The 17500-nt window shown below is 44.7% G+C and overlaps 3 protein-coding genes across 4 annotated transcripts in view; 1 reads left to right on the forward strand and 2 right to left on the reverse strand.

Moving 5' to 3' along the window:
- The window catches only part of atad1b (ATPase family AAA domain containing 1b), a 14259-nt gene extending 11628 nt beyond the window's left edge, over window positions 1-2631 (forward strand). For both annotated transcript variants that reach the window (XM_083787977.1, XM_083787978.1), the window contains exons 9-10: window positions 1-59; window positions 800-2631. The exon at window positions 1-59 is cut by the window's left edge and continues 72 nt beyond it. In XM_083787977.1, the coding sequence (XP_083644103.1) occupies window positions 1-59; window positions 800-923 (183 nt within the window). In that variant the 3' untranslated portion in view covers window positions 924-2631. The remainder of the gene's footprint in view (window positions 60-799) is intronic.
- Window positions 2632-7020: 4389 nt separating this feature from the next.
- Window positions 7021-17469, reverse strand: minpp1b (multiple inositol-polyphosphate phosphatase 1b). The gene is made up of 7 exons (XM_083788087.1): window positions 16947-17469; window positions 14924-15115; window positions 13161-13355; window positions 9256-9353; window positions 8978-9108; window positions 7942-8075; window positions 7021-7283 (listed from the first exon to the last, which is right to left on the reverse strand). The coding sequence occupies exons 1-7, from the start codon at window positions 17335-17337 to the stop codon at window positions 7039-7041; spliced, it is 1386 nt and encodes a 461-aa protein (XP_083644213.1). The 5' UTR covers window positions 17338-17469; the 3' UTR covers window positions 7021-7038.
- LOC310874064 (kelch domain-containing protein 3-like) lies at window positions 10961-12004 on the reverse strand (the record flags this gene model as incomplete). The annotated part of the gene is made up of 1 exon (XM_083786730.1): window positions 10961-12004. The coding sequence occupies one exon, from the start codon at window positions 12002-12004 to the stop codon at window positions 10961-10963; it is 1044 nt and encodes a 347-aa protein (XP_083642856.1).
- Window positions 17470-17500: the final 31 nt, after the last annotated feature.

A 17500-nucleotide genomic window follows, 5' to 3' on the forward strand; every position in this document is an offset into this window, starting at 1 on the left:
ATGTGTCGCGATGCCGCACTGCTGTGTGTCCGAGACTTTGTGCACACGCAACATGACAGGTATCACACACACACACACACACACACACACACACACAGTGCCACCCCCAAATCGTTCTACTTACCGGTACTATATTTGACATTATACACTACTACTATTCCATGCCTGTTCAACGCGTGCCGAGGAGTAGCTAAACATGGAAGCTACTGGAGCACACTGTATGGCCGACACGCACAACAATGATTCAGGTCCACTCTTGTCCTTGCATTTGCGTAGAAGTAGTTGCAGCGTTTATTTTGCCTCTGTTCGCGTCGACAGAAAATGTCATCTCCCACGCTCACTTTAAATTAATATTTAATATATTTCTCTTCATCCTTACCCCAACTCTCTGTCTGTCTGTCTGTCTGTCTCTCTCTCTCTCTCTCTCTCTCTCTTTCTCTGTGTCTGTCTGTCTCTCTCTCTCTGTCTGTCTGTCTGTCTGTCTGTCTGTCTGTCTGTCTCTCGCTCTGTGTCTCTCTCTGTCTCTGTGTGTCTCTCTCTGTCTGTCTGTCCCTCTCTCTCTGTCTGTCTCTTTCCCTCCCTCCCTCTCTCTCTCTCTCTGTCTCTCTCTCTCTCTCTCTCTCTCTCTCTCTCTCTCTCTGTCTGTATGTCTGTCCCTCTCTCTCTTTGTCTGTCTGTCTCTCTCTCTGTGTCTCTCACTGTCTCTCTCTCTCTCTCTGTGTCTGTCTGTCTGTCCCTCTCTCTCTGTGTCTGTCTGTCTCTCTCTCTCTGTCTGTCTCTCTCTCTGTGTCTCTCCCAGTGGATCAGAGGACATGGTCATTCGTCCCATCCAGCAGTCAGACCTGCAGAAGGCCATCAGTAAGATGAAGAAGTCCAAAACAGCAGGGGGCCAGGGAGCCCTGATGCACGCCGCCCTGGACTGAACACACACACGCACACACACACACACACACAACACGCACATGCACAACATATGCCCAACACACACGCTCTGTACATGCTGTAGTGATTCTCACATTTTTTCATGCCAACGACCCCCCAAAATGAGTGCCTGCATCTCAAACGTATTTTGTGACAAAAAAAAATCTCTCGCACACTTGACTGTCTTCAAATGCAGTTGAACAGTGTATTTAGGGAACAGCCATGTCTGTCGGACCTTCATCAGGCTATCTTATAAAGATGTCCTCCTCCTACGCGCCCGTCGCCTGGAGGTGTGCAAAAGCCTTGCTTTTTATTGACAAAGACCCCCAGGAGCACAGATTTGTGTTTAAAAAAAAGTTTGCAGAAGCTCATGGAGATGTGCTATGAGCTTGTAGGTCCGCTGTTTTTTGAACAGACAAAAATATAAAATATGGTTGAAATGATTGTGACGCCACCACCAAACACGCACGCGCGCACACACTGTGTAAATACATACAGAATACACACACAATATATTGTATATATAAAACCAAAATGCACACATACTGTACATATTTGCAGTATACACAAATATTATATGCAGTCCCCTAATGAATACACACACGCATGCACGCACACACACAGTTAGCCTGAGTGCTGTTACGTTTACCCCCAACATGTACTGTAAATAGTTTACATGCCACGGCTATCATATTGTTTTGTATTGTCATTGTCTCATGAATAAATAAATATAGGGGTATTGATATGTCCAACACGGGAGAGGCAGTGATCGAGATGAGAACAAGCTGAGAAACGGCTAAAACAGTCAGTGGTTCTCAAACTTTTTCATGACCCCCAAATTGACACTACTTAGCCCGCGGACCCCCCCCCCCCCCTTCCATTTGTAAAGATATGCCAGGGACCTTCCATAAGAGAATATGTTTACGGCTCTAGCAGTGATTCTCAACCTGTTTATTTTCAACGACCCCCAGTTTGATATTCATATTAGTCTACTACAGACCCCCATTTAAAGGCATTTCTATCTCTGGGAGCCCCAATTTATAGTGTAAAATCAAAGTTAATTTCACTCTACAAATGGAACATTTGTACACTCAGTTACAGACCCATAAGGGTCCATTCGGTTCCTAACTGTCATTTAGCTGGGGACCCCCTGGAACTCTCTCAAGGACCCCTGGGGGTCCCCGGACCCCACTTTGGGAACCACTGGGCTAAAAGACACGGAGAATAGATCCGACGAGGACACCCTGTAAAGAAAAATAGGTGTCATACATTTCATAATATATACTATATTTCTGACGGTTCTGTTCAGTATGGTCCGATGTCCTTTCAAAGTGTGTGAATGAGGTGGAGTTGGACAGTGTGTTAAGGCTATTTTGTTCTTTGATGAAGTGGCACAATAGCAATGACACGATGCAAATCCTGAATCTTATTTTTTTTAATTATCAATATTGTGTGTTTGTTTTTTCCAGTATGAGGGTTGCTTACTGCTTACATAAGGGTTTTTTGGTAAAAAAATGTTTGTGGTGTCAGAGTATGCTGTCCATTTTGTTCCTTTTTCCAAGTGATATGATGTGCAAATGAGCCTTAACCCATTTAGACCTGAGGACGATTCTACAAATGCCTTCTAAATCCTGACAGTTTTCTGAAAAACTCAAACATTTTCATGTCAAACGACCCCCAAGATTATATGTAACTGGCTGCTGACCCCCCCGCCCCCCCCCCCCCCCCCCCCCCCCCATCTGAAAATATGTTATTCCTGCAGGGACCCTCCCCATGAAGCAAAGATTTGAGTTTAAAACATTCGCTCTGAAAGAATATATGATTTGCACCACATTTTCAGGATTAAAAAAATAAAATAGCAGACCTACAAGCTCGTAGCGCGGCACGAGCTTGTAGATCTGCTATTTTTCAATAGCTAAACGTAATGCTTAAAACACCAAAAGGGGTTCCCGCCCAAAATGGCTCAAGTATTATTGATCTGTCGGTGAACGCCTGTAGCTTGGAACGAGCCTCCAGCTTCTAAATGCATGGAATCTATAAAATGCTGTGACAGGGACCTCTAGAAGCAAAGATTTGAGTTCATAGTTAATTTAAAATATAGGAGAGAGAGAGAGAAATCATTTTCATGATTGCTCAAATTTGTACATTTTCTTTTTTTTTAATAGTCAAATTATAAAATATGGTTAAAATGATTTTGACGCTATATATTTTGCTGGGGACCCCGAGCTGGTCCTCCCCAAAGGATTCCTGTGGCTCTCCGGACCCCACTTTGAGAACCAGAGTGACCAGAGGACTGTGCTGACTCACCAATGTAAGCTGGAGTACAGTTTGCAGGATGGCTATTTTCGGCACGCGACACCGTTGCCAATAAAGCCCTTTGAATTTAATTGAATTGTGTGGCGACAACACCACTCGTCCAATTAAGCGACCATTTGTTTTCAGCCAATCCCGCGCAGCGTTGAAACACAACACTACAAGCCCTGCAGAGGGACTCAAACCCTCAACCTTGGTGAGCCGGTTCAGTGAAAGGGGGTTTTATTTTATTTTTTACTTTGTCAATCTCTGAGTATGTATAAAATGATGGTAATATTAGGCCTACATTGTTGGTTTCTGACATATTCTGACATTCTACATATCATCTGGTCTTTAAGTTTGGCTTAATTGGTTTGATACTGAAGCTGATGTGCTTTTTCTTCTGATGTCGGGGAAATAAACGGTGGATTTGACTTGTTTTTGTTCTGCACTCACTCATCCATTTCCTTTCCTCAGAAAACACACAGTCCTCTCAAGCTGTCCGTCTGCCGTCTCTCCTATCCACACTTTTCCTGGGCTGTGTGTGCTCCAGTTCCTGTTGATTTCATTGGATATCATTGGTCATCTGACCAGTGGCTTTTATTCGATCAAATCGACAGGAACTGGAGCACACACAGCCCAGGAAAAGTGTGGATACTGTCTCCCTCTCAGCTTTCCTACGGTGTCTCTCCTACAACTGTCTCCCTCAGCATTCAGTGTGTCGAACAGATTCATGGCAAGCTGTGCAGGAAACAAACAGCAGAGGGCGCACTATTTTCTATCTGACATATTTGCTCAATAATTTAATATCTGGATGCTGGAGGCATTTTATTAACCAGTGACTCAAAAGACAATGAGACTTCATCACAGTATTCTTTTAACTCAATATCTGTTGCAATTTATAGATGTGCAGTGCGAGACAATGTTGTAAAGTGAAGTTTGGAATAACAGCTCAATTATGACAATGAAATTGCATACAACTCTTTCTTAAAGCTTTTATTGAGTAAAAATATCCAAGGCACCACGTTTCAAGACATTACAGGAAACCTCAACCGATACAAACGTTCACTTAGTGGTAGTAGTGTATACTTGGCCTTACACTCAACTGTAAAAAGAGCTCCATTTCTTTATAAGACACATTGACAAAAACATGATTTCAAAAAAGGTTTGGGCAAAGTCTCCACTTGCCTAGTTCCATCTAAACGTCACTCGAACAGAGAACGTAGATTTATTACGTTACGTTAGAGTTATTCTACCATTTACAGTGTAGGCATTTAGCAGAAGCTCTTATCCAGAGTGACTTACAAGTGCAAGATCGGAATAAGCTGACGAGTAAGCATGAACTCTAGTCAACAGACAAATTTCAATAGGTAGGTGTTCCTCTTAGCCAGGCCTTCATCTGACACTTATCCTACAGGGCTGGGCAATTAAACGAAAGTACCTAGATCAAAACCAAACCAATGGATTTATAATCGACTGAATCAATTATCCGATTACTTAACCCTGTATTATACCTACGTTGTGGTACAATGGTGGTGATAACTGATTTGAAGTCGTATCGCCCAGCCGTAATAACTCATCCTGAGTCAGCAGCTACAATAAGAGCACTTTGACAAGACACACTGATGGGGATTGAACCTGTGACTACCCCCTCCCACCCAACGAAAAAAGAAAACCATAAATTAATAATAAAATATCCTGATTCAAAAAAGGTTTTTAAAACATAAAATAAAAACACAGTAAATAGAATCAAAAGGCAGATAATAAGGTGCAACGAAAGACACAAATAGAATAAAACACTACCCAAATAAAATAGTTGGCAAAGAAAAAAAAAGATTTGAAAAATTAATTAAAATAACGATATATATATTTAAAAAAAGGAATGGTATTAGTTTATTTTTTACAATTCGTTTTCATTGTGATACCGATGAATAGGAACTTAAAATGTTCCATTGATCCAAGCCGGGACATGAATTAAACCTACTCTGGAAAAGCTCACGGACCACCAATCTGACCCTGTGTTAATGGTCAGATGGGTTGCCGGACCATCTGACCCTGTGTTCAGTGGTCAGATGGGTGGCCGGACGATTTTCAAGTGGGCCCTGATCCACAAAACGTTGAGAAGTTAACCACCGTTTTTAAAACAAAGATCCAGAAAAGGTTCTTTAAAGAAGTCTTTAAAACAATAATATTCACCATTCATCAAATAAAAAACACTCTGTAAATAGAATCAAAAGAATAGAATCATTCTACAAACAACAATGTCTGTTGAATGAAAGATAAGAGAATATATTATAAAACCCACTCAACCATAAATATAAAGCTGTAATAAATGAGGAAACGAAGCGGCGTGGCGCTGAACGTTACGTTTGCACATGTGGCATTCGTTTCTGCTTGAGCTGAAATATCAGCCCATTAAGACCTATGGCCGATTCTACAAATGCCTTCTAAATCCGTGGTTCTCAAACATTTTCTGTGTATTTGGCCACTGACCCACCATCTGAAAAGGTTTTGTTCCAGGGTCCCCCCCAGAAAAAAAATATTTTGATTATTTATTTTGCCTTATACAGGTTGTTAATGGTACCCCAACGTTCAACCCCTGAATTTACCATGATCCACTAAATATTTCATTGACAATGTTTTATGTTATTTGAATGATCCTAAAAAACCTACTACAACCATTATTCCCCATGGCAGTTGCAAGTAGTTGCAGCTGGTGTGGTTTTGGGCATTAGATTGACTGGCCTACAAGGACACGTAGGGATGTTAATAGTTAATCGTTAATCAATTAATCGCCGTTAAGAAGTTAGCCGTTAATAACTAATCGTAATTAATCGATTATGTGTTTTTATCACTGTGGTTTTCTGTGAATGTAATGTTGTCTGCGCGCGTGTGGCAGAGGAACGCACATACAAAGCCCTGTATTGTCAATGGTCAAATAAATATTAGATTTATGTTTATTAAAGACCCCTGTTACAGAACAAACACTATAGCAAGGATTAAGAATGCGTATATAGAGCTTTGACTTGACAAAACAACATTTTATAAATTGTTATAACCAAAAATATAACTTTTTCCACTACATTTAATTTATCAATTTGCACACTCTACTGTAGGCCTGTCACATTGATTACACAATCGTCATAATCTTTTCCATGTTGGAAGATTTTTTCACATTTTCAAACATTGTCCAAAAATAGAGGAAATAGCAGCTTACACATGCCACTTTGTAAGCTTGCAGATCAGCTATTTGCACTGGGGGAAGTATATGATTATTGCATTTCTTTGTATACTTTAGTATGTTCCAGTGTTCAATGCCAAAACCCCAATTAAATTGTTAATCGCAATTACTGTATAACTGTATGACAAGTAAGGGCCGATTCATACTCCTATTTTACCGCTGTTTAGTGCCGAAATTATTTTGGCTCGTCCGAAATTTTCAGTAGCACCGAAGAGCCGACTTTAGGACGGTACCCGCCCCCCCGAACCTCAAATGACGTCACATTGTAGGCACTACAGAGACGAACCGACTTTTGTTCGGCTCTAAAATAGGAGTATGAATCGGCCCTTAGTCGTCGACTTAAATGTTGTCATTTTGACAGCCGTTAAGTTCAAATAAGAGAATCTTTACGGGTACAGGCTTTAGTTCTGACAGTCATTCATAGACCGACACGTTACCCCCAAACCCTAACCCAGTAACCCTAACCCGCAAGCATGACGCAACGCCTGTCGGACCAACGTGTGTCGGGAGCGACGGGTGATTTGTGCATGTCAGACTTTTGGCGTGTGTCGGAGAAGCGTGCACAACCCCATACGTGGGTTTTTTCAGAGCTCGGTGTTCTTCCTGTGCTCCACCTCACACTCCTTGGTGAAGTCGCAGCCGCCCAGCAGCTCCGAGTAGCGCCGCCGCACATCCTGGTACGGCGGGGCGTCTTCCTCCAGGCCCGGGAATCGAACCGGCGACTCGTTGAGCAACATCTGCAGCCTGGTGCCGTGGCGGGGGCAGTCGTACAGGACAAACAGCAGGTTGGCGGCGTACGGGACGATGAGACCGCTGCGGAAACTTCTGTCTGGAAGAGGAAAACGTAAAAAAAAACGTTGATACAAGCAGTGTTGTTTTCGTCGACTAAAACTAAGACGAAAAATGTTCGTCGACTACCTTTTTCCACTGACAAAAACGAATGGAAACTAAATGAAAAGTAAGCTACGATGACTAAAACTAAGACTAAATATACTGACAATTTCGTCTACAAATAAAAACTAGACAAATAAAAACTAGCTCACAACGCGTCGCGACGCTTGTAGAGCTTGTAGATCAGCTATTTTCAGCAAATGTAAAAACACTCATTACGACGGCATCAAGGCCCACCAAAACACATTTTAGTCGACTAAATCACCTGTAGATTTAGTTGACTAAAATCTTATGACATTTAGTCGACTAAAACTAGACTAACACTAAGTTTCAGTCCAAAGACTATGACTAAACTAAAATCGAAAGTTGCTGCCAAAAACAACACTGGATACAAGGCATGAATACTCAAAAGTAAATGGTGGTGGCTTCGAGGATCAGAGGGAACAAACACTTCCCAAACTAGTCCAATAATTAAATGGCAGAGGTTGGACAAAATTGTTTTTTGTTTCTCAACTGATTCCGACAGGAAATGAGGTCTACTATCCAGGATACAACTAGTCAAACTAGTTAGAAATGACTAGAAGTGAACGCCCTACCGTGCTGTGTGTGGTAGTTGGCGGCGGTGGGCTGCGTGGGGTCTTTGTGCAGGCCCAGCAGGGAGAGCAGGGGCAGCAGAGTCTCGGCGTGTCCAACCTGCACTGTCACCGCCTCGGGCAACGTCTGACCCGACCTGAAAACACAAAGAGACACTTACGGTATCCCGTCTGAAACGCGTGCGCTTCACACCACGATACCGCTGAGGACCAAAATGTCCCCACGAGTATTGAGCGTCGCAGTCCCTTCCCCCTTTCAGAACGACGAGTGGCCCAGGAAATGATTCTCCGTTCATTTTCTCCATAGGCTTTTCAAAACGTATTTATTTAAAGACCTTTTAAGCGCCGTACGAAGCCAACTCTTGTCGTGACAAATCATGACAACACCCACAATATTTTGGACCAAACAAATAATTACAAAGAAGAAAAACAACAAAAAAAGTGTTGTAACCTGCGGTTTTTTTCTACTTTCTAATTCTTTGTTTGGCCTGAAATTGTGTTTGTTGTCATGATTGGTCACGACAAGAGTTGGCTTTGTCCGCAGCGTAAACGTCTTTAAATAAATACTTTCTGAAAAGTCTATGAGGAAAATGAACAGGGATTTATTTTCCGGGTCTCTCGAGGGGGCGGGGACTGCGACGCTCTATACCGTAGTAGCATTTGTACAGCTTTCCTGGTCCTCACAAGAAGAGGGGGAAAAAATAGACTTTTATGGTTGGGTTTAAGATTAGGAATTAAGACATTTTTTAGGTTAGATTTAGGGGCTGGAATAAACGATGATGATGATGTTCTATACTTAGTTGGGCGCCAGTGTCATGCACTGACAGATTAGCTAATCTATAAGGTCACGACGTGTCGCAGTGACACACTGTGAGCTTGTAGATCTGCTATTTTTCGTTTCGGTTTAGGCTTCCGATTAAAATGGCTAAGCGTAAAATCGCTGTCGAAAATGTTGACGACCTCACAAGTATTAAGTAGAGTAATATAAACCTGTGCGTACGTACGTACGTACGTGCGTGTGTGTGTGTGTGCATCAGACCTGCTGTACTGAGTGCTCAGATCCAGTCTGGCGAACAGGTCATGAAACAGAGAGCAGCTGGACTTGCTGTTGATGTCGTGACCATGGCCTCTCTTCCAGTACTGTTTCAAGTCCCCCTTATACTCCAACACCTGTCTCACACACACACACACACACACGAGTGAGTCACAAGCCCTTCTCGACTGTTCCACGTCATTCCACAGCACAACATGTTAGTTGTGGTACAGTACATACAGTAATACATGGCTCCTCGCCCTGGCGGTGCGTCACGGACTCACCGTAGCGTCTTCCACATCAAACAGCTGACACCAGGGAGAGAGAAGGTCCCTGATGGAGAACTCATAGGAACACAGGAAGAATGCTGCTTCTACAAGGTCTACAGAGAGAGGGAGAGAGAGAGAGAATACTGGGTTTAATAATAAGTACATTTAAGGTCCCCACACACACCGAGCGCATTTTTCGGATTCTTCCCGAAAAACGCGTCCAGTGTGCAACCACCTATTACTATGGATACTGTGAAAGGTGGGCTCAAGGCAGCAAAAGGTAGACATGTCCGTAAATACGTTTTTTTGGGCCTTTTATTTACCTCCAAGCAGTCGGTGCAGGATTAGTAACAGTGGAATCCGGTAGCGAATTATGCAAAAACAACTACTAAGACTGGCCAAAAGTAAATTAGGAATAAACAGCTAGAGAGAGAGAGAGAGAGAGAGAGAGAGAGAGAGAGAGAGAGAGAGAGAGAGAGAGAGAGAGAGAGAGAGAGAGAGAGAGAGAGAGAGAGAGAGAGAGAGAGAGAGACCTGCAAGCCTGAAGACTATACCTACATTTCAATAAATATTTCAGTCGCCAAACACAAACAAATCACACTTGTCGTGAGAGGCGCTCTTATCATCAGATCATACATAAATCACATTCCGTGCTCACTGCTCAGCCAATCAAATCATCACAAATGTCATTCCGGCCAATCACTTTTGGCGTCTTCACTTTTCTGCCCTCACTTTTATCTTCAATATGCACTTTGCTCAGCCAATCAAATCATTGCTATGGGGTGATCTGCCAATCATCAGCCAATATTTGTATTTACACAAACCCTCAAAGCCGTCATAGAGAAAACACAACACTATTGAACAGCCACTACGAATCCAGCTGATGTAAATTATTAGTCATTTGATTGATTGAGTGTGTGTGTGTACTGTATAGGGCACGGGCTGACCCATGACAGATACAATTTAGTGTTTATTCTGTATATTTGATGGCATAGTATAAGGTTCCCCCCAGATTTATTTAAGTATTTATTTATCACAAAATTGCCAAGGTTTTTCCCCTTTCAACCCTTATTTTGAACAGCCAAATATCCGTAACCGGATGATACGATGACGTAATAGTGTGTGTGGTCACTGTGGTGTCTTGTCCGGTTGTTGTTCTCTTGCTGGGTGCATAAAAAACCTGACCGCGAGTATCACAGCGCCGGCTGTCGGCCGTTGAAAAAACCTTGTTTTGACCAGAAATTACATTCCGGGCGAAGATTTGGAGATAAAGGCCATTGCCTCATCACAAATCAAACACGAAAACAAAAGAAAAGAAAAACACATAAAAGCAAAAAAAAAAAAAAAAATACACACAAGGGTCTCCACCCCACATGTTTCCTTAAGTCCTCTTCCATAACGGTCTTGTTCCTGTGATTGTATATTCTTTTATCAACTGGCCATAATCCGTTTTCTATTCTTACTAATCTGCCGTGGGCAGTTCAGTTGGTAGCAGGGTTTCTCTATTCTTCAGTATGATGCTGCGTCGTTTCTGCTGGGTAGTAGCACTGAGCACATTCCCGCGCTCTCTCTTTTCAATCTAAACAAGGGAAGCCTTTATAAGGGCAGCGATCTCCTCATCCGTCTTTCCTTTTCTTCTGTTCCATTGCCTGGAACTTGTATTCTTTGCCGTTTACATAGTTTTCTGTATGGGCTTGCTGGCAGTGAACACGCGTACATTTCAGTTCCCGTTGGTAGTCATGCATGCCATTTCCCATCTGATGTCATGTGGGAGTCCGGACCGCTCCAGACTGTACTGAATAACCGCTAGCTTGCATAACGTCTTCAAACTAGGACACAGGTCTAAGATGTACAGGTCATCGGGCGTGTCTCCTCCGAAGAGGATGACACGATCTCCCACCGTGCAGCAGCACATCCTAGACATCCAGCATGGGCCGTTGCCCTTGGGCTCGACCTTTTTCCAGGAGAAAGTCCCCGGACTGAACTTCCACAGGTCGTTGAAGGTGTGGTTCCAGTTGTTTCCGCCGAATATGTACAGCTCTCCGTTGTAGGCGAAGGCCGAATGACAACAGCGCCCTTCTGGAAGAAGCTGTGCAGAGCCGGGCATGCTCAGGTAGTTGGTATCCGTGTCAAACACGCTGATGCTGTTGTAGTAGTTTGGGACGTCCTTGTCCGCTATGCCCCCGAATACAAACATCTTTGTCCCAATGACGGTGGCAGAGTGACACAGTGACACGGGCGCCGGGGTGCCTCTGGCGTTGATCGAAGACCAGACCATCGTGGCCGTGTCCAGCCTGTGGATGTCGTTGGTGCGCCCCGACAGCTGGGTGTATCCTCCGTAGATGTACATGACCTTCCCCGAGACGCAGGCCGAGTGGCTCCTCCGCGGCCCCGGGACCGCCCCGGAGATCCGGGGCTTGAACCACGCGTGGGTGTCCACGTCGAACGCGTGGAGGACGTTGCACTTCTCGAGCGTCACCACGCCCACCCCGCCCAGGACGTAGACGACGCCCTCGATCAGCACGGCCGTGTGGCCCCAGCGCATGTAAGGGACCTCGGGCGGACGGCGCTGTCCTCTGCCGGGACCGACCGGGGGCAACTTCGTCCAGCGCAGGGACACCGCATTGAAGACATGCACGTCGATCTGGTCCATGTCGTCCGTGTCTCCGTCCCCGCCGAAGGAGTAGACGCTCTGTCCCACGGCCACGGCGGCATGGCGGGTCCTCTTCGGTCCTCCTTTCAGGTGCACCGTCCAGCACAACATCTCAGAGAGACGTTGTGCAGGGACAGCAAGGTCAGCAGAGTCTTCGACGGGTTGAAAGGGAGTCTCCGTGCAACGTGCCGACACTTATATTGGTGGAGTGGCATAAGCGTTACGCGAAGCCTTGGCCAATGGGCTCCATGCACAGCAGCCATAGTGTCGCAGTCCCTCCCCCTTTCAGAACGACGAGTGGCCCAGGAAATGATTCTCCATTCATTTTCTCCATAGGCTTTTCAAAACGTATTTATTTAAAGACCTTTTAAGCGTCGTACGAAGCCAACTCTTGTCGTGACAAATCATGACAACACACACAATATTTTGGACCAAACAAATAATTACAAAGAAGAAAAACAACAAAAAAAGTGTTGTAACCTGCCATTTTTTTCTACTTTCTAATTCTTTGTTTGGCCCGAGAAATTGTGTTTGTTGTCATAATTGGTCACGACAAGAGTTGGCTTTGTCCACGGCGTAAACTTCTTTAAATAAATACTTTCTGAAAAGTCTATGAGGAAAATGAACGGGGATTTCTTTTCTGGGTCTCTCGAGGGGGCGGGACTGCGACGCTCTATAGTGGAAAGGAATTGGGCCTCTTCTACACTTCCTTCACAGGTGTTACCAATGATACTAATGAAGGCCCTGTTCTGGTACTGGTCAAACTGAGCCCAGAGTCTGCTATGTCAGTGGGTCTCAAAGTGTGGTTCAGGTACCCTCATCATGGTTCCTTGAGGCGCTTTGAAATGGCCCATTATGGATACGGTTCCATTTGTACACTCTCAAGAGTTACGGGGGTCCTTGAAATTAAGAGGTTTGAGAATCACTGTGCTAAATGGAACAGAGCCTTCCTTAGTGTAATTGGTAAGACATGCGAAGGAATTAAGGAAGAGGCTCCATTTGTCACGCTATGGCTGTGCACAGAGCCTATCCATGAAGCTGATATGTTGGCCAATTCCACTGTAAACTCCAAACCTGAAGAAATATTCAGGAATCGAAGACCGTGTCCTGCTGGCAGTCATGCAGAATAAACATGACTCTGATCCGTCAGGTAGTTTGCGAGATCAGCTGCGGAAATACTGACCGACACAGACAGGCAGGGGGCGAACGTAATATTTCCGCCCGGCAGAGATAATAATAACCACATTGATTCGAGGTCACATCTCACCCGGTGTGAGGCGGTGGCGAGGAAGGCTCAGCCTCTGCTCCACCCTCCTCATCACTCTCTCCATCTCCTCTCCTCCTTTGAACTTCTCCACCTCCGCCAGTGCCGTCTTGTTTTTCTCCACCCCTTCGACGTAGCCCTGGCAGTGCTCAAAGAACCGCATCAGTTCATCGTTCACCTCATGGCGGTATGTCACCTCTGAGACAGACAGAAAGAGAGAGAGAGAGACAGGTTATAAATCCAACCCCCCCTTTTAAATAATCAGTTTACATCTCTGTGCTCTCAGCCATATTGGACAGAAATTGGGCCCCTTCTTCCTTCACAGGTGTTACCAATGATACTCCATTCTAGTCAAACGTTATTTTTGGCTCACTGAAAACACTGCTACCGCTACACTGCTACTGGTAGTGCTGTCGCCTCACACAGCTAGAAGGTCCTGGGTTCGATTCCCGCTGGGGACGCTGTGGGTGCTGGCGGCGTGTTCCCTCCTCCGCGTCATCAGTGCCCATACCCGAGGCGGGGTTGGCGAAAGGGCCTTTCTGTGTGGAGTTTTCATGTTCTCCCCGTTTCCCTAGGGTAGGTAGTGGTACCCTCACAAAAAACATGCAGTAATCCTGGTCTTTAAACTGACACTCAGGCATGAAGGAAGCATGAGTTCAAGTCGGTTGCTCTCCCCATGTCCCCCATATGTGGGGACTAGGCTGGCGGAGGGTGTGTAGAGCCCAGGATCACATTAAAGAAAATCACAAAAAAATAAAACACTGCTACCAGTGGGGGGGGGGGGGGGGGGTCCAGGTTCCTTGAGGGGGTTCCAAATGGCAGGTGTGTAACTAATCTCTGAGAGTGAACAGAGAGTGAACTACACTAAATGGAACAGAGCCTTAACCCATTTAGACCCAAGGACGATTCTATGCTTTCTAAATCCTGATGAAAAACCCATATTTCTATGTCATTCATAGATCTACAAGTAAGACGCGAGAACGCGGGAAGCGAACACAGATCGTAAATTGCAATAACAATTAGAATAAATTACGTTAGTCCATACACACACTAGTACACATAGCCTAGTTACAGACAGTGTCGTTGTTAAGCAGCGGCGGGTGGTGTAACAGCGGGACACACAGACATTCAGCCCTTGCTGTCTAGCTGCGCCCTCTGGTGTGTCGTTGTTGAGCAGCAGTAAACAGGACTGTGACTGCTTAGCTAACGTTAGCCCATATGCACACACTTACACATAGCCTAGTTACAGACAGTGTCGTTGTGACAGTATTATTTTTATGTTGGGCCTAGTACAGCAAGTTACAGACAGTGTCGTTGTTAAGCAGCGGCGGGTGGTGTAACAGCGAGCAAGTTACAGACAGTGTCGTTGTTAAGCAGCGGCAGGTGGTGTAACAGCAGGACACACAGACATTCAGCCCTTGCAGCCCTTGCTGTCTAGCTGCGTCAGCCCTTGCTGTCTAGCTGCGCCCTCTGGTGGCGGGCGGGTGGTGTAACAGCGTGACACACAGACATTCAGCCCTTGCTGTCATACTAAGTGGCTCACTGCGTTCGCAACAAGATCATAGATCATAGCTACGAGCTTGTAGATCTGCTATTTTTTCAATAGCTAAAGTATAACACAATGCTTAAAACACAAAAAGGGGTTCCCGCCCAGAATGATTGGCAAGACCTGTGAAGAAGAAAGTACAAAGTAGAGGTCCAATTTCTTTCCAACGTGGCTGCTGTGCATCACATCACACTTCCCTCGATCTCCAAGTCTCCCATACCGTCTATGCCCCAGTGTTTATGCAGTCCTTGCTGGAAGGCCTCAATGCTGTCAACACAGCGGTGCTTGGAGCTCGTCTGGAACCTGAGCCGCCCTTCTCTCAGGTTGGCCTCGTCCAGGAGGGAGGGGAGGAGCTTGGCGAGGCGCGTGGCCAGGTGCCGGTGGTCGTCTCTCCCTTTCTCCACCAGTCTGCCTGGAGGGAGGGAGGGAGAGGGAGAGAGAGAGAGAGGGAGAGAGAGAGAGAGAGAGAGAGGACACGTTCAACTGTGAATTAATCAAGCACCGTTTTCCACGTTCACCGGCCGTAGATCAGACCAGAGCCATCTAATAGAAGAGTTACGGTATTGAGGGGGGGCAGAAACCAAGCACTTTAGCGCTGTTCATACAGCCTGGAGAGGGACAAGCTGGAGTTTGAAATACATTACGTTGTTTTCAACAAGGGCGGCGCAAATAAGAGCTATTTTAGGCATGTGTATGCAACAACTAAAGTCTCTGTAATGTTTATGTTGTTGTACGATTACTACAAAACAATCTAAGATAAAGGGATTTTTAAGATCATTAAAGCTGGGCTGTTGCCGCCTGGGTCCAATGCATTTCTGCCTACTTCCGGTCCAGGACTTGTCCCCATTTGTTGTCCCCATTCTCAATAGAAGTCTATGTAGAAGAGCCGCCATTGGACTGGCCCCATGAAGTGAACGCAGTTTGCGTAACTGTCTTACTCTATGGCTCTGGTTAGTACAACAATACTACAGGTAGAGCAGTGGTTTTCAACCAGTGGTCCTTGAGGGGGTTCCAGGTGGTCCCCAGCTAAATGATGGAGAGTTGGTAACCAAAGGGACCCTAATAGATATTTAACTCTCAAGAGTTCAATTATTGTTAAACATCTGCATTACTTAATTTACAAGAAGTTCAACACAATTAGAGATTGTAGAAGAATTGTTATTTTGATCACAAAAAATAAAAATCTAAAGCTAAATGTCATCACATGCTCATGGAAAAGGGCTGACAACCACTGAGGTAGAGTAATCACACAGTGACACAAAATGGTGTAGAAAAGTAACTAGGCCTACATGCAAAACATACCGAGTTAAATAAATCATATTGTAGTAAGTCGAAGACTGAAACGTAGACCTAGAAAGCCTGTGATCATTTAATTAACTTCGTAAATGTTCATGTATCAGAGCCTTCAGAGGCATAGAACGGTCGTGCTTACTTTCTATTCGGACGTAAGATTGGCGGCCTACATGTGATAAATGCTCCGTTTGTACTTAAAGGTATATTCAGTGATTTCACTCAAAAAACCTTAGGTTTCGTTTTTGGCTGTGGGACCCAGCCTTTCGTCCAATCAGGATAGAGAGTCAAAAACGAAACCTAAGATTTTTTGACCCCCAGGGGTTAACTGGGGACAGGGAGGAACTCCTTATATGGTCAGCACACTCTATAGTAGGGAGGATTATCACAACAAAACAAAAAAATAAGTGATATTTGAATTAAGTGAAATCACTGAATATACCTTTAAATAATTCCAAAGACGTGGAGTGAAATATGGTCCTCTAGTTTTATAACCATGTGAAAGTTCTGGCACAAAACAACAAGAGCCGTTCTAGGGATAACTGAAACGTTACATAGCATTTATGATATATGACTTATAGATGACTGGCAACGGTGGCATCTGTCAGTGACTGTCACTCATGTAATATGTTGAGCAACACTGCATGGAAATCCTGCTAGAATTACATATTTCCAAAACAAGTGTTATTTTTATTTTTTTATCACAATAGTGAATTGATGTAGTTTTCTGAACTTTAATACTGTTCTAGCGATTCTATTATTAGCCTTTCCCTACTGACGATTATTTATCAAAATCTTATATATTATTAAATATATTACATATATTTTTGTGAAAGAATATTCACCCCCACAATATGGTCAAAGATATTGTGATATGGGATTTTGGACCCATGATTTAAACACAGAGATTTAATTTCAGGGCATATATTATATTATGTGTTAGTGACTGTTACCGTCCATGTCGTCTGTGTACCACATGTCCCAGCTGCTTCTGATTTCCTCCAGCCAACCCTCGGAGCCAGCAGCCTCGTTCACCACCAGCTCGTGCAGCCTCCTCATCCGCCTGATGTTCTTCACCGTGGGGTAGCGGCTGCCGTGGCGCACGATCGCGGTCAGATGGATCGGCCTGCAGTCGGTCGCAGACGGCGGCTTTAGCACGGACGCGTCGACCGAGAGGATACCGTCGTCCAGCAGGTGAGACTTCACCTCTTCGTAGCGGCCTTTGGTGCCGAAATACGAGGCGATGTGCGGTATATTTCTGCCGGTGGAGCAGTGAGCCACGCGGGTCAGAGAGAGACTGAACGCGGTGAGGAAGAAGCTTTGTTTGTATAACAACGGCGTCATCTTGTGTGTGAGAGCGTGAGTAATGTTGTTGTTTTGAGGTAGTTGGTTAATATAATGTTAGTGTTCTTCTGTTGGTTAAATAGGTTAACGCTATGCTACTGTCTACGACATGCCTGCTGGCTAGTGTTTGTTTTGTTTTGTTTTGTTTGGGCAAAGGTCGAGA

The sequence above is a fragment of the Protomyctophum parallelum genome (assembly GCF_964188405.1).
Source record: "Protomyctophum parallelum genome assembly, chromosome: 17".
NCBI classification, from domain to species: domain Eukaryota; kingdom Metazoa; phylum Chordata; class Actinopteri; order Myctophiformes; family Myctophidae; genus Protomyctophum; species Protomyctophum parallelum.

What these genes read in the sequence shown, in the direction of transcription:
- minpp1b (XM_083788087.1), bottom strand. Translation starts at nt 17,337, where the DNA reads ATGACGCCGTTGTTATACAAACAAAGCTTCTTCCTCACCGCGTTCAGT. An exon ending in GTACACAGACGACATGGACG is followed by an intron (nt 15,116 to 16,946) that starts GTAACAGTCACT and finishes CCCTCCCTCCAG; the next exon opens with GCAGACTGGTGGAGAAAGGG. An exon ending in CTGAGCACTCAGTACAGCAG is followed by an intron (nt 8,076 to 8,977) that starts GTCTGATGCACA and finishes TTGTGTTTTCAG; the next exon opens with GTCGGGTCAGACGTTGCCCG.